Below are 16,041 nucleotides of genomic sequence, written 5' to 3'. Positions count from 1 at the left end.
AGAACAGGAAATTTAACTCTGAATCAGCAGCAACGGAAAAAACTGACACAATGAGTTTAAAAGTTAAAAAAAATGATTACTTTACAAATGGAGTCCCAGAAAATAAAAAAAGTCCTTTAAGTATCTGAATGAAGCCAGTTTTTAGAAAGTATATGTAGGACATGATGTGCAGCCTTTATAATATTGTACCTGTGTATCCAAAACACTGTGGTGGAGTGATGAGTGGGTAAATTTCACATTACGCTATTAAATTTATGGCTATGTTTATCACATATTGTTGTGAAATTACAAATTTCAGGTCAAAGACAATCTTTCACTCAGCCACAGAGATTTTGTGGAATTGAAGTGTTAATTTTGTCGACTACAAGTCAATTTTTTATTTATTTTTTTAAACCCACATAAAGAAAAACTGTATCAAAATATTTTCGCAGACTAATAAAAACAAAACTATGTCAGTTCCTTACATGGGATGAAAAATACAATCAGAACTCATGAGATCACATGGTTTTACGCGTCGATTACATCAAATCTGTCTGCATTTACAAACATTAACACCATCCAATATCAGGTTGATAAATTCTCATCTTTAAAAAAACAAAAGAATAAACTCTTATCGTGTATATTTTAGTCGACTTTATGTGTAACAGATTTAGTCACCTAAAATCTTAATGTCATTTAGTGGACTAAAACTAGACTATAGTCCTGATGACTACATTTTGACCATAATTACATTGTATTTTAGTGAAAAGATGATGACTACATCTAATTTAAAATTTGCAGTCAAAATAAACACTGGCTCCAACACACCTGAGTCTAATGATGCAGCTCTACAAAAAGCCTAATGAGCTTCTAGAACAGGCTGGATGGGGGATCTCCATGACCAGACTTTGTCTTTGATGCTCTTCATTTTATTTTTGATTCCTAGAATCACTTTTCTGACCAGTTACCAGAGCTTAGAGTCAGGCATGAGGGCAGGGTACGCCCTTAAAATGATCCCTGTCTATTGCGACACAAAGACAAAAAATGTGACTTTGTTTCCCAGAGACTGTCAAAAAACCTCATTAGATATTCCTAAAAGACACAAAAGGGCCCGTAAAAGGGCTGAACGTCAAACCAAAGCACATAGTTTATATATTTATTATATTTACATTTTTAAAAAATGAAATATTAACAAGTGCAGCGTATGCATTTCCACGTTCTCAGTGCATGACGAGAAACTAAAAAACTAAAGGAACTGGTTGGATGAGCCATCCTAAGAGTTCACGTCTGACCAACACAGCAGCAGCATTCCTTTGGCCCTTTTTAAAAGTCAACAGTGGTCTCAGACCAGGCAACGTTGTTCTACAAGCGTGTCTAAACACAGGCAGTCCATGCACCACGTGCAGCTGTGCAGTGAGAACCTGAGAACAAGCTTTACGTCGGCTGGTGGTTTCTATACAGGAATGTACAGTATGAAGACAAATGTGCTGAGAACACCTTTATCGTCACATGGTCAAGTAGTATTTAAATAGAGATGCACATGAAGCGCTCACACGGTAGACACTGCACAGAGGGTGAATACCTCCGTCAGGTGTGTCCTATTCACTTCTCCCCTCCACTGTTACAGTCTGAGCACAAAGAAAGACTATGTACTAATATCAAATCACCTTTTCTTTGCATGCTGTGTAAATATTGTGCGTGTTGACTTGGAAACTACAGTTCACACACTCTTGAGGAGTCCAAGTGTGCACTCAGGGGCCCACAGCATGAATCCAGTACTGATGACTCAACCTCCAGCCTTTGACACAGAAATAGTTTGGCTCATAGTTCAGTCCGTTCTTTAATGTCGGTCAAGCCGAAGAACGGCAGAGATGAAAATCTACGATCACGAAAAGCTGGAAAGATTCGGAGCCGAGGCTCGAACCTTCTCCTCAAGCTTGAGCGCAGACGGTCTGTAAGGGGCCTTCGAGGCGGTCCTGAAGGACGGAGGTTGGTCCTTCAGGTTCTGTTTACTCACGGGATGGCGCCTTAAGGGGAAAAGGTCATCATTGTAGTCGTCTTGCGGGACAGGTATGTGGGCGCTGCGCCGTTTAATCTTGTTCGCGCAACGTACGACTCGCTTAGATATCAGATAGATGATCTCACAGATGTTGAGGATAATGCAGAGGGCAGATGCTCCCACCATGAAGTAGGTGAAGACCTTCTTCTCCGTTGGGTGGCCGATGTAGCAGTCCACCTGGTTAGGGCACGGCGACACCTCGCATTTGACCAGCCTCGGCAGGTAAAAGCTGTCGTAGATTCGGTGGAGAATGTAGAGGAAGGCGACCTCGATGCCCGTTTTGACGAACAGGCTGATCAGATAGGTCCACCACAGGCCGCCATGTTTCTTCCCCGTGTTGCTGTACAGCTTGCTGGTATCGCCGTGCTTGGCCCTATATTTCCGCTCGCGGTCATCGCGGTACGCCACGTGCATGACCACCATGAAGGATGGGCATGTGACGAAGATGAGCTGCAGCGCCCACAGGCGGATGTGGGAGATGGGGAAGAAGAAGTCGTAGCAGACGTTGGCGCACCCTGGCTGCTTAGTGTTGCAATCAAAGTCTTTCTGCTCGTCGCCCCAAACTCGCTCCGCTGCCACCACGTACACCATCACCCTGAACACGAACACCACAGAGAGCCATATCCGCCCAAAGGCAGTGGAGTACTTGTTTACCCCACTGAGGAGGGCTTGGAAGGTCTTCCAGTCCATATTTGTGGCTCTTTATTTGGACTTCTCTTGCTGGTTGTTGTTCCTCTTCAGACCTGAATATGAAAGGATGAAAATGGGTGAAGCTCCATTCATTTTCATAATTGACTTTGATAGTACAACATTTTCTAGTTGCCATCACAAACCTACTCACAATAACACAGTCTAATCTAGGCCTTAAGCCAAACTTCCCACACAGGAAACAAGTTGGACCAACGTTTTCAACACACCCAAATAAGTATGTAGATAAGTGATGCATGGAATAAATATAATGCCTTTATAAAATAAACAAGAAGATTAAGGAATTACATCCACTTCTCTATTTAAGATCTGATCACAGAGTCAGACTTCTGTTGTTACCTGGTCAAAATCTACCTTTTACACACGCGCTGCGCAAGTCATTTGGACACATTTTGAGTCACGTTTAACTCTCTGTTAGTATCAGAACAACACAACAGTCCACAACACAAGTGAGAGAGAGAGAGTTATGTTTCAGAGACAAAAAGGAAACTCCTAAAAAAACACACACACACACACACACACACACAGAAGCGCCACACAAGCTGAGCTAAAAGCTCATTTAAGATCAGTTTAAAAACTTACCAGGAAAGTTTTTATTCCATCATTATTCAACAGGGAAGCTCGTGTGTGTTAATCCTGCTGCGGTTTTTCTGTTGCGCTCAGACGGTTTGGAGACGGTAACGCGCGGATTTGGCGAGACTTGTCCAGGTAGGACGCACTGAGGAACGCACTGTGGGTGTGGTGAGACTGAAGCTCCCCCAGATGTGGCTCGTCTAGATCCCTCCCCCTTTCGTGCTTTTCTCTCTCTCCACTTCATTGTCACACACTTACACGCCGCACACTTTTTTCACAACACTTGCATTTCTAGATCGGTTGATCCTCTCAGGAAACTACACCATTGACTCTTTATTTCGTGTGAATGGCTTGTTTGAGTCCTTGTCACCGCCACACAGTGCTTCAAATCTGCCCAGACACGATGAGAGCAGAGGAAGGATCAGTAAAAGTGTGCGTTTGCCTCTTTCAGTCTCATTGTTTCCACTTCTCCAGGAAAAAAAAATAAATAAAAAATTCCCCAATTGTCTGAACTTGTTACGGTGCATGCGTAACAGCAGACACAACCCTGAGGTGGAGGCATTTTTGTGTTGGTGTGCGTTGCCCTTCTTTTCAGGCTGCATTCAATAACAATGACACATGGTATGGGACTTTGTGAGGTCGCTTTACCTTTTATGATATGTTTGTAATGGTGTTAGCGGAAAAAACAAAACGTACCTGATTTCCTATTCATCATCACTGGGTTATGAACAATATTCAGCCTGATATTTGTTCATGTCAGTGTTTCCCAAACTGTGGGTCGGGTGATAAGTGGAAGACCAAACCAATCTGCCTTGGTTTCCTTTGTTTTAAGTCGATTTTGGTTAATTAGGTGCAATAAACAATTAAACACCATAACAAGGAAGTAAGGCTGGAGTAAGGCATAGACATGGCAAAAAAGTTGAAATTTATTTGTTTATTAAGTAATACAATAATAATTACATAAATCTATAATGCAATTATGATAAACACCGTAAAACAGAGGTTTGGCAGCAGTAAAGAATAAAAGTAGCAAAAATTTGGGGGAAAAAAAGAAAAAGATAATATTTTTTATATTAGAAAGCCTAAAGTTAGTCCCTAAATACAAGTGAAAATATGATAAACAACCTAAAAGGAAGGCAAGGCTGCAGTAAGGCTTAAAACAATTACAAACTCAGACAAACACCCAAATTGGCAGTAAAACTACTGTTAGGCAGAAAAAAAAATTGTGGAAAAATTGTTTGTAACATATTTTTGGGGGGAATATTTGTGCAATTATGATGAATAACTTAAAATGGAGGTGAGACTGCAGTAAGGCATCAAAAATGACAAAAATCTGACAAACATCCAAAGTCAGAGGTCAAGTTACACTAATAAAAATAACAAAAATGTTTTAAAAATGTAGGTAAGACAATAGTTAGTCCCTAAAAACAAGTGCAAATGTGCAGTAAAGCATTAAAAAATGATTTTTAAAAATCTGTCAAAAATCCCAAAACAGACGGAAGTAAAGATGGCTTTTTATCAACTCTTTTTTACAAGGTCACTGTTTGCAAATTCCCCACACCTAAGACATCATCAGCATTGTTAGATCTTTTCTTCTTTCCTCATATTTCAATAACTTGTTCTTCCCGGAGTCAAAGGTTAGACAATTGAAAGACTATGTGTTAGTACTACTTCACAGATAATGGAAAGTAAGTGTATGGCTGGTTTTGTTCTTAATCCGACGTTTGTGGACTCAAATTTACACCCAGGGAATTCCCTTTAATAAAAGTAAAGTTTTAAAGTCTTTACACTGGCTCCCAGTCAGCCTCAGAATAGACTTTAAAGTTCTGCTGCTGGTGTATAAATCTGTGAATGGGTTTGGTCCAGAATACATCAGTGACATGTTAGTCAGGTATGAACCCAGCAGGTCTCTCAGATCTATGGACACAGATCAGATAGTGGAGCCCAGAGTTCACAGTAAACATGGTGATGCTGCTTTTAGTTGTTATGCTGCAAAGAAGTGGAACAAACTGCCAGCGGAGCTGAAGTCAGCATCCAATGTGAACATTTTTAAATCAAAGTTAAAGGCACTTTTTTTCTCTACTGCATATGATTGAGAGAGATATTTTTTGTCATGTTGTTGATTTTACTGATGATTTTACTGATGATTTTAAATGTTCTTATTGATTTTAAACAATTGAATGTTTTATCATGTAAAGCACATTGAGTTGCCTTGAGTATGAAATCCGCTATATAAATAAATTTGCCTTGCCTTGCCTTGCCTTTAACTTTCTTCAACTAAATCATGACAAGATGGAGGTGATTGTCTTTGGTAACAAGGAAAAGAGGACTGCTGCTTGAGAGGGAGATTTTTGGTCATGTTGTTGTTGATGTAAAGTTTTTTTTTGATGATTATAAATGTTTTTTGCTGCCGACTTTAATGTTCTTATAGATCTTAAGCTGTTGAAAAGCACATTGAGTTGCCTTAAGTGTGTTTTTGGTTATTAATATGAAAAGCTTTGTAAACCACTGATCAAAATTATTACAGGAAAGCAGGAATAATGAGCAACTTAAGAATATTAATAAATAACCAAGATGAATGTTGAAAAATATATATAGAGAGAATAAAATTACATATTGCAGTCTAATATCTCTACGTCCAGTAACATGTATTTAGGTCATTTTTTATGAGAAAAATCACAAAAAACAAAAGCAGCTGCTACAGTACATGGTCCTACTGAAGCTCATTAATAAACCAACAGACATGCTACTATAGCCTAGATAAAGAAATAATACTGGCTGTGGATTTGCTATTTACAGCTATTTCTCAGTGCCAGATATCCCAGCACACCTTCAGAGACCATGTTTTGATGACATTTTTTCATCACTACTTTCCTTTGCCAACTATTTACAAGAAGCACATAATAGTTTCACTTTGTTTCCTTCATCCTTTTCATACCAATGCTGTGTTTGTCGGACAGTTAAAAATTCCCTAGGATCATTTCATCCTCATATTTTGAAAAAACATTTCTCCACATGAGCATCAATAAACCGTTTGCTTCCTGGAGAGACTTGGAGAGACTGGAAACAACTTGTTGTCTGTCACCCTGAGTCAGCAGAGACAGTGATTATCGCAGATGTGCTCGTTTAAAGGAACAGGGCAGTGCCAGGACATGCCATGTCACGCAGGTCTGTTTAAAGCATTAATAAAACCCCGTTTGCATCATTCAAAAGGATGAAAGACATAAAGTCTCAAGTCAAGTCGACAATATCACACACACGCAGAGTAATAGCAGAGCCTTCGCCAGGTCCCACACAGAGAGAGCCTGTGAATCGAAGAAGAGTTCACATGAAAAACCTTAAATCTGAGTCGGTTTTCGTTCTCACTTTGGCAAATTACGTACAAGTAAAACTTTTAACACTTTCAGATTCCTGTTAAAAGAGACGTTTTCTTCCCCACTTCCTATCATTGTTAATGTAGGGCTTCTTCTGCAAAATATAAATGTTGAGACTTGATTCAATAAGTGAGATGAATGGGTTGTTCAAGCGGTTATATTCATTTCTTTTCATCGAACTGAAGGCAGCATTTTAGAACAGTGTTTAGAACTGCGCTGACCTTGGATAATTGGTGTGTGGAGTTTGCATGCTCTCCCCTTGCTTTCTCTGGGTATTCAAATTGTACAAAAACATAAATATCCAACTAATTGGGATCTTTAATCAGGGTATATGCAGGAATCCTGAGGTGAATTTCAATACCTTTTTAAGACTTTTCTAAAAACCTTTCAAAAAAATGTAAGACCTCGTCACCACTTTAAGCTGTTGTTAGCAACACATCTTTAACAGTTGTAGTTTGCAACTTAACAGAAATGATGTAAGCTGAGAAGTATTAAAACTTGAATGAATAAATGAAACGAAAGGCAGGTTTGTAGACATTCCCCTCAGGTCACAACAAGCAACAACAGTTATTCAAGGCCAACTGGCAGAAAACAAGAACTTATTAACAACATGATCAAAATGTAGCACATGTGCTTGAGATTGTGTGATTTGCTTTCCATCAGCTTCTCTGTGTCCATCAGCTCTTTAGCATGTCCCGTGTATTAAAAACGCCTTCGTTTGAGTTCAATTCACAGCTGTGTTGCGGCACCAGATAACCTCTGCACGCAGCGTTGGCGTGCCACCCTTATGTCAGCTAACAATGAAGCAGAAGTCGCGGTCATAGCTGTGTTGGCTAGCTCACCTGTTACGTTACCAGGTGGTCGTGTTGCTGGTGGACCATAGAAAGATGAGGCCAACAGCAGTCTTCCTCCCATTTTTGTTTACTTCTCATCTGTTTTAGCGCCAGAACATTCGCTGTCACGTAACTTTGCACCCATACGCGTGCGATCCTGAAGCAATCTAGCTTCGAGTACGCAACCGAATACCGATAAAATGTAATACCTCATAAAATAGCGATGAAGACTTTTTCATACTTTTTAAGGGCCTTCATTTTCCCACAATTGATTGATCAACTTTTAATACTTTTTAAGACCCCGTGGACACCCTGTTAATGTACTTGTGAGTGACCCCTCTTCTAACTCCAAAACAAAATAAATATTTCCATTTTTGAGCCGCAGTTATTCCACTTTAAAAACAAGCGCACTCGGAGAGCGCAAACACCCGCCAAGCTCCAAATATCCTCTTTTCCAGATATTGTCAGTTATTTGGATCAATGATCCTGATCATGGTACAATGATCATTTACACTTTAAAGGCTTGTAAGAACTTTCTATACCATTAATAACAATACAATAGAACAATAGTCCAAATGCACGGGCACCCCCATTTTTGCAAAATATCGAAATTATATGCGCAATCCTAATCCGGATAGGGTAATTGAGGAACCAACCTGACATGAACGAGTCAAATCTCCCAAGGTGTAAGGTTTATATAAAATTTTGTCAAAATTCATTAAGTAGTTTTAACAAACAAACAAACAAAAAATCAGGTAAATGTTTAGTATCACTCTGTTAAAGGTAACATTTGTGTCTAGATCCTCAATGACACAAGGTTAGAGTGATATTGTCTTTCATACATCATCACGTTCAGTGTAAGAACAATCTCAAAGTATGTCCAACTATTAATAGACCACAGAATAATCAGACCAAATGTGTGTTGACAATGATTTTTCAAAATTATTAGGACTTTTTAGTTCCCTATTTGCTGAAATTCCCATCAAGACGTTTCGCTGCCGAGGACAGCCATGACTGTGACAACAAACAGTTAATGGTGTGATAAACAACACAATGTTTTATATCAAACTTGGGTACAGTTTAGTTACCCGGTACATGGATTTTTAGCCGGATATGGGGGAGGGGTGAAGTGGTTCCTATGCTGCAGATGAAGAACTGGTCCAGGCAGTCTGTTGGAGCCACGCCTGAAGAAATGCAGCGGATGACTCAACCTCTGCCAGCTGCAAGTCTCAACAGAACAGGCCAACATGACGAGAGTTCTGCTGAACTCTACTCACTCTGAGAAAGGAAGGAAACCTTCCCGAGCAGTGGGAGAATAGATCACTCCAGACGAGCTGGGGCTTGTTTACACAACGACAGTCGGGTTACAGCAGCAGAGCAGCAAACACTAACAGCTGTGTTGTTATGAAGAGCATAAATCAAGATGGAACAGTAATATTTCAAATTTAAGTGAATGTAGTATCTCGAACCAAAGATCTGCACTGGTTGCTTTTCTTTGTGAATCATCAACTCCTTCACTCTGCAAGAATCTGATGAGCAAACACTCACTGGAGAGATTGAATACACTCCTTCACGCCTGTGTAGACTTGCCTGCTCTTGGGTGGAGTTTACATGTTCTCCCTGAGCGTGTGTAGAATCTCTGCTGGTTTTCTTCCATTGTCCACAAATGTTTTGGTTCGCCTCGTTGTAGTTTCCAAGTGAATATGTGAAGAAATGGATACTACAGTAATTTAAAAACACAGTGTATCAGAAAAAAGCAGACGTGGATGAAGAGCCCAGTTCAGACGATGCCTTTAGGTGTTATAAGTGTAGGAATTTGAAGTTTGGAGATCAAAAAAACAAGGTATCTAAACTTGCTTGATCTCAAGAGCAGAGACACTCAATCCTTGGTGCACATCCTGGAGGATGCGGAGAAATTTAAATGCACCTGTAAGTCAAATAAGGACAGCCACGGACATCTTAAGTTATCGTAAGCATCTCCACCTGAGCAGAGCCTCAAACTATTCAATCATTCATCTTTTGACCACTTTTGCTTAAAAGTAAATAAATCATATATAGGTTCATCTGTGCTGCTCGCCCGTATTACACATCAGTTCATTAGGAAAAGCAAAGAGCAATGTAATCCCTCTAAGTTGCATGATTGTGAAGATCACATAACGTAACAGGATAAAGTGTTAGGAGGACTGCTTGTACAGGCTTTAAACTCAGAAGTATTGAATCATGCCGAGCTGCAAGAAAAATCAGTAATGTAATGAATTTTTTATTTATATATCTATACCGCTTTTACACAGCCCACAGCTGACCAAAGTGTTTTACTACGGAAGCGAATTAGAGCAAATCAAGAATAAAGTGGAAATGTCGGGAATAAAGTGGAAATGTCGACATAAAAGCTGAAATTTCGAGAATAAAGTTGAAAAACCAAAATTAAAGTCGAAATTTAAAAAATGAACACAAAATATGATATCGCGACAAAAATCGACGATTTGCTAATAAAGTAAATCTATGGAAACTGATGAAAGCCAATCCACTAAGTGACAACAACAAACAGCAGATAGTGGCCGTCTACAAAATGCTGTGTATCGATGAATGCGTTAAACTATACTTTGAAAGTGGGTTTAATAATTTCAACTTTAACTTTACTTTATTTATATAACGCAAATTACAACAAAGTCATCTCAAAGCGCTTTACAAAAAATAGAGTCCATATTAAGAAAGAAACCAACAAGATCCACATGAACAAGCATTTAGCGACAGTGGGAAGAAAAAACTCCTTTTTCATCAGAAGAAATCTCCAGCGGAACCAGGTTCAGAGGTGGCAGCCATCTGCTTCGACTGGTTGGGGTTAGTGAACAGAAGGGCAAACAGAATAGGATAGAAGGACAGTCCATCCCAGTGTTCCAGACGAGTTGAGCCGCAAGCCATCAATCAGGAACCGCCAGCTCCAGCGTCAAGACACTTGAAACAGAAAAGAGAGCCCTCGGAGGGCGGGGAGAAGGCACAGACTGCAGGAAAAACATGATACACTCGTTCCTAGTGGTTGGGTTAGCATTAAACGTCTTGCGGCATCCTCCATGCTCGGAAATGCTACCACTATAGACAAGGTTTTGTCTTGTACTGGTTACCAAAAATGCTTTCCAATCTCCACAGCAACTAATGATGATCCACTGTATCAAAGGCTGCACTGAGATCTAAGAGCACTAGAACTGAGACCAACCCTCTGTCTGAGGCTAAGAGGAGATCATTGGTTACTTTTACTAAAGTAGTCTCTGTGCTATAACAATGAGATCATTTCTCTTTTAGCTCATAAACACACCGTTGTAATTGCTTTAAGGAATTTATAGACATATGTCAAATTTGGAAGAGGTGGAGCATTCAGTCTCGTCTGTGGCTTTTGAGGAGCTGTATGGAAACAGATTAGGGCCAGTGTTGATGGAGACTGTTGTATGGTGGATTGGCCGTAATCAGTTTGTGTAGAGTTGACTTAATTAGCAAACCTTTGACTTTTATTGCAATATTGTGTTTTGAGTTCATTTTCTAAATAATCTCGTCATTTTGGACTTGAATCTCGACTCTATATTTCAACTTTATCCTCGAAATTTCAACGTTATTCTTGATTTGCCAAAATGATTTTCTTCATCAAAGTTAGCCCTAATCGGCTTCTGTACTATACAAATGGTAAAAGGCAACAATAAAAGCATACAGCAGAAAAACTAAATACATTAATGAAAACAGAAGCATAAAAATCAAATAAAATGAAAAAAAATATATTGTCACACTGTTGCACACGAGCCATCCTAAATAAATGTGTGTTTAGTTTTGATCTGAAGATGTCTAAGTCAGTGTAAAGTAAATCCTCTCAGGGGTCCGAGTGGGAGAGGCCAATAGATCCTCCCAAGAACTCCTGGGAGCGTTTTTATAGTCTTGCTAGAAACTACACACACACACACATAAATACAACACACAGTTTTTGTACTACAGTATACCAGTTTTCCAAGGGTGCTCGGATAACTATCTGACACATTAACTACAAAGCTAAACAGCGTTCCCTCATTTCAAGGTAAACCTGTTATAGAATTTGTCAACAGTGTTTGCTCATTCAGAGTTCAATGTAAAGTTGCTCTAATCTGCTAAACTCCTCCCTTTCCTGGAACACCACGTCTGCATTTCATGTCTTTATCTTTTGATTGATTGTTGATTTGTTTCTGGAATTCCAGAACTTCCTACTGTGTTGATGCCAAAAGAGAAACATAATGACTTTAGAGCCAGGAGGGATGAAGCAGTAGAGGAAGAGAACATAGAGCTACACTCTCACCTCCTGCCATCCAAAACACTGGAATCCTCCACTCAGAGTATGAGCCGGCTGAATTCCTGCCCTGGGTGGATCAACATCGTCAGGGAGGTTGAATCAAACAAGAGTGGAAGACTCCTCCTCTGCTCTCCTCCAAGTACAAATCAAACAAAACAATGTGGGCACTGCTCTTAGCAACAGAGCGATCTGTGTGGCCAATGGGAAGTGGAGGCATTTAGGAACACATGGAAAAAGTTGGAGAAAATTAAAAGATTGGATTCTGTGTGGAAAAAGAACCCCACATTATTTTAAAATCCTGCATGAACCTCCTGTGAATGAAAAAAAAAAATTGAATAACTTAAAAATATTCATCTTTAATGAAAAACATCATCACATAATCAGCAGTGAAACATTTACAAAACTGCATTGGCTGTACAACATTTTACACAGACAGTAATATACAGCACAGCCGGTTCTGATAAATTATGATACTGTATATGTAAGTTCACAGAAACTCCAACTTGTGCTGTGGAAAAGGACTCGAGTTCAGGCGTGAACAAACAAGAGTTCGGGCACGAGCAGAGGGGAAAAACAGAGACGGAGAAAAAAAAAAAAAAAGAAAAAAAAAAAAAAGAAAAAAAAAAAAATCGGAGCTGACTCTCCCAAACCACAGAGTGACTCATACAATTCCTCTCAGGGCCAAATCTCACTTTTTTCTTTAACTCATTTCAGGGACAAATACAAAGATCTCCAGCTTTGAGTGGTCTGCACGAACCAGAACGCTGACAAACTTTTGTCGCCTGTATGTAGGTCAGTCTCATGGCTGATGCTCATTAGTCTTTACAGAAAGCTTCCTGAGATTTCCTACAAAGTCCTTCCTCTACTGTTTTCTCAGGATATCGCCACACTATATGAAGGTGCGGGTGTTTTAGGTGTCTTTTTGTCCATCTTGAGCGCATTGGGGTCTATCAGGTTTCTCCCACTGGAAATAGCGTTGGTCTCAATGTGGCGGGAGTGTTTGACTCCTTTGAACATTTCTTTGCAGCGTTTGCCGATCAGGTAGAGGATCTCAAAAAGCGAAAGAACGATGCAGATCAGGCTGGTGACCACCATGAAGATGGTGAAGATCCGCTTCTCAGTGGGCCGGGCGATGAAGCAGTCCACCTTGTTGGGACAGGGCTTCTGCTCGCACTTGATGAGCGAGGGGAAGTCGTAGCCCTCGTAGATGTGGTAGAGAAGGTAGACGAAGGTGGCGTCCACGCCAATTTTGAACACCAGGGTGAGGACGTAAGTCCACCACAGGCCACCGCGCTTCTTGCCCGTGTCCTTGTAGAGAGTGCGGCAGTTCTCGCCGTACTTAAGCCGGTGCTTTCGCTCGCGGTCGTCCCTGTAGGCCACGTGCATGACAACCAGTAGAGAGGGGCAGGTGACGAAGATGAGCTGCAGGGCCCACAGACGTACGTGGGAGACGGGGAAGAAGTGGTCGTAGCAGACGTTGTGACAACCGGGCTGTGCCGTGTTGCACTTGAAGTCCTTCTGCTCGTCGCCCCACACCTTCTCTGCAGCCACCACGAACACCATCACCCTGAAGAGGAAGACGATGGAGAGCCACACGCGGCCAAAGGCTGTGGAGTACTTGTTGACCCCACTGAGGAGGCCCTGTAGGAAAGACCAGTTCATGATGAGCTCGGCTTCTCGTCCACTGACTGTTTTAGTCTGAAAATGATGAAAGAAAGAAAAGAAATGGAAGCATGAAGTGACTTGAACTCTTACCTATAGCAGGGGTGTCAAACTCATCTTAGTTCAGGGGCCAAATGCGGAGCAGTTTGATCTCAAGTAGTCCACAGATTTTATTCAGGAAAATTAGTAATTCAACATAATTGTGCGCTAGTTTGCACTTCTACATACAAAATATGTAAGAAACCAACAATACCCAAGCAATAAGTGATATATATGAGTCCCAACAGGTTCTTCACTTGAAATTTCTCCAATTTATTTTTAATTCAGGGAGATATGTCGGAAAATTGAAGGATTATTTAAAGAATTTAGCGTTTTTTCAACTGTTTACATGGGGCGTCTCAAACCAATATCGGTCCGACATTAGCCTGAAAACGAATATCGGATATTGGATTCAAATTTCTGGATTCTCCGATTTTTAATTTTATTTTATCGCCAATCATTATTATTTATTTATTTTATTAAATTATAGAATAGTGTAGTAATTATGTTGAAGGTTAAAATGTATATAACCAATTGGTTAATAATTACTATTAGAACTATTGTTCTCTGTTTGAGTAACATCACTTGGATGAAGCCTTTTCTAACATTCCACACTACAAAATAAGTTTTTAAATATTGTTGACTTTCATTTACACAACAGTTTTTTTTTCTCTTGTGGGCCGAGTTGGACGCTCCGAAGGGCCACCTTTGGCCACCGAGCCTTGAGTTTGACACACCTAGAGGAAGACACTCACCCAAAGCTTTTACATACCAACACACACAATAAGAGGTGGGAGTCAAACAAACGATCTCGTGTTTTTTGCCGTTTTTAAGCGGATTTAATTAACCAAAACGGATTAAAATGAATAACTATGTGTTTAAGCAGTAAATAACAGATCATTAAAGAACATGTTAAGAAAGTTGTCACTTTACGAACATCCAACTTTGTTTAACCCCGTGCGTGATGACGCGTGTCCAAACCAGCCAGTGTTTCCCCTCTCCCGCTCAATATGCCTGTGTATTTACAGTGATGTATATATATATATATATATATGTGTGTGTGTGTGTGTGTGTAATGTGGAATAAACACTTACTGTTTTCTCCGCTGTTGTCTCGGAATGGAGTCGGAGCAGCCGCTCGGTGCTGGGATGAGTCTCTTCAACGCGAATCCGCGGCACGAGCGCAGCGGAGGGGGTGGAGCTATGCGCGTGCACGTGCTCTCCACACCAAACCTGCTCAGGTGTGGCAGCTTCACTTCTCCACAAGGAGCCTCTGTCACCTCCACTGAAGCCTTGTCGCAGCTATGATGGCTCTGGCTTTCCTCTGGGTGTTTGTAGACCAAACCCACACTTTTAACAGCTAACGTTTTATAAATGAGAAAATTAAGTTATAGCTTTATATAAACGCATTATTAAATATCTACAAATGAAAATGCATGTAATACAATGGATCAGTACCTAAAAAGAAAACTAAATCCCGTATCGTCATGCAGTTTTCACAACTTTCTATTAATCGATATGATCATTGAGCACATCATTATCGAGGTTCATTATGAAAAGGCTTCATTTCAAAGTGATTTAACAAGACAGTTGGATATTATTCATAATAGGACAGAATATATATTGATATATACAAATGATAATATAGTATAATAATAATAGTTTTTTAAAAAACAAAACAAAATCTGCTTTTAAGTACCGGTAATCAAATGTGTAGTTTGAGTGTTCTCTCATTGTTTGCATAGGTTTCTTTTGACATGGCAAAAACCACCATGCATTAAATTCAGTGGAGCTTCTTTGCAGTTAGAGTTAATGTGTGTGTGTGTGTGTGTGTGTGTGTGTGTGTGTGTGTGTGTGTGTGTGTGTGTGTGTGTGTGTGTGTGTGTGTGTGTGTGTGTGTGTGTGTGTGTGTGTGTGTGTGTGTGTGTGTGTGTGTGTGTGTGTGTGTATATGTGTATGTGTGTGTGTGTGCCATTATCTGTATTTCTGTGTGGAGGAAATGCATGAACACTGGGAGAACAAAAGCATTCAAAAAGTCTGAAAACGGAAGTAGAAGTGCAGAATCACTGGTTCTGTATCACAATAATTTGTGAGATTTCTCACTATAGGATGCAACCTTTGTCTGCATTCCTCAGAAGCATTTATTTCAATCTGCCAATCCTGCTTGGCCAGTGAAGTGGGTCCGTCCGCTAGGGGGAGACCCACCTCAAATAAAAGGAGGACGCGGACAGGCGCGCACCATTCAAACACCTCTTCTCCTCTCAGCTATCTCGCATTTTTCTTTGCCGGCTTAACTGTCCACAGGCGGATTCTCTTTATTCCAGTCGCCGGACGCTGGCAGAACTAGCACCTGCTTTGGACCACAACTGGTCGAGAAGTGGGTAAAATACAGCTCATACCTTGCTTTGCTTGGTAGGTGCTGTCCTTCGCTGCCGAAAGGTAGTGAACCTCTGAGCCTCGGCCCTTGAAGGCTCCTTCCAACGCTGTTGCTCCGGCACACGTTGGTCCC

At 40.4% G+C, this 16,041-nt stretch overlaps 2 protein-coding genes across 2 annotated transcripts; both read right to left on the bottom strand.

Annotated features, from left to right (window-relative positions):
• Positions 1-1,118: 1,118 nt before the first annotated feature.
• gjb3 (gap junction protein beta 3) lies at positions 1,119-3,775 on the bottom strand. The gene is made up of 2 exons (XM_028438731.1): positions 3,329-3,775; positions 1,119-2,781 (listed from the first exon to the last, which is right to left on the bottom strand). Exon 2 carries the CDS (start codon positions 2,726-2,728, stop codon positions 1,865-1,867), a length of 864 nt encoding a protein of 287 aa, XP_028294532.1. The 5' UTR covers positions 2,729-2,781; positions 3,329-3,775; the 3' UTR covers positions 1,119-1,864.
• Positions 3,776-12,168: 8,393 nt separating this feature from the next.
• gjb10 (gap junction protein beta 10) lies at positions 12,169-14,754 on the bottom strand. Its single transcript, XM_028437725.1, has 2 exons — positions 14,628-14,754; positions 12,169-13,530 (listed from the first exon to the last, which is right to left on the bottom strand). Exon 2 carries the CDS (start codon positions 13,492-13,494, stop codon positions 12,706-12,708), a length of 789 nt encoding a protein of 262 aa, XP_028293526.1. The 5' UTR covers positions 13,495-13,530; positions 14,628-14,754; the 3' UTR covers positions 12,169-12,705.
• Positions 14,755-16,041: the final 1,287 nt, after the last annotated feature.

This window comes from Gouania willdenowi, chromosome 22 (genome assembly GCF_900634775.1).
Source record: "Gouania willdenowi chromosome 22, fGouWil2.1, whole genome shotgun sequence".
NCBI classification, from domain to species: Eukaryota; Metazoa; Chordata; class Actinopteri; order Blenniiformes; family Gobiesocidae; genus Gouania; species Gouania willdenowi.
Note: the sequence above shows the minus strand (reverse complement) of the source record. Positions and strands in the feature narration are given on the sequence as shown.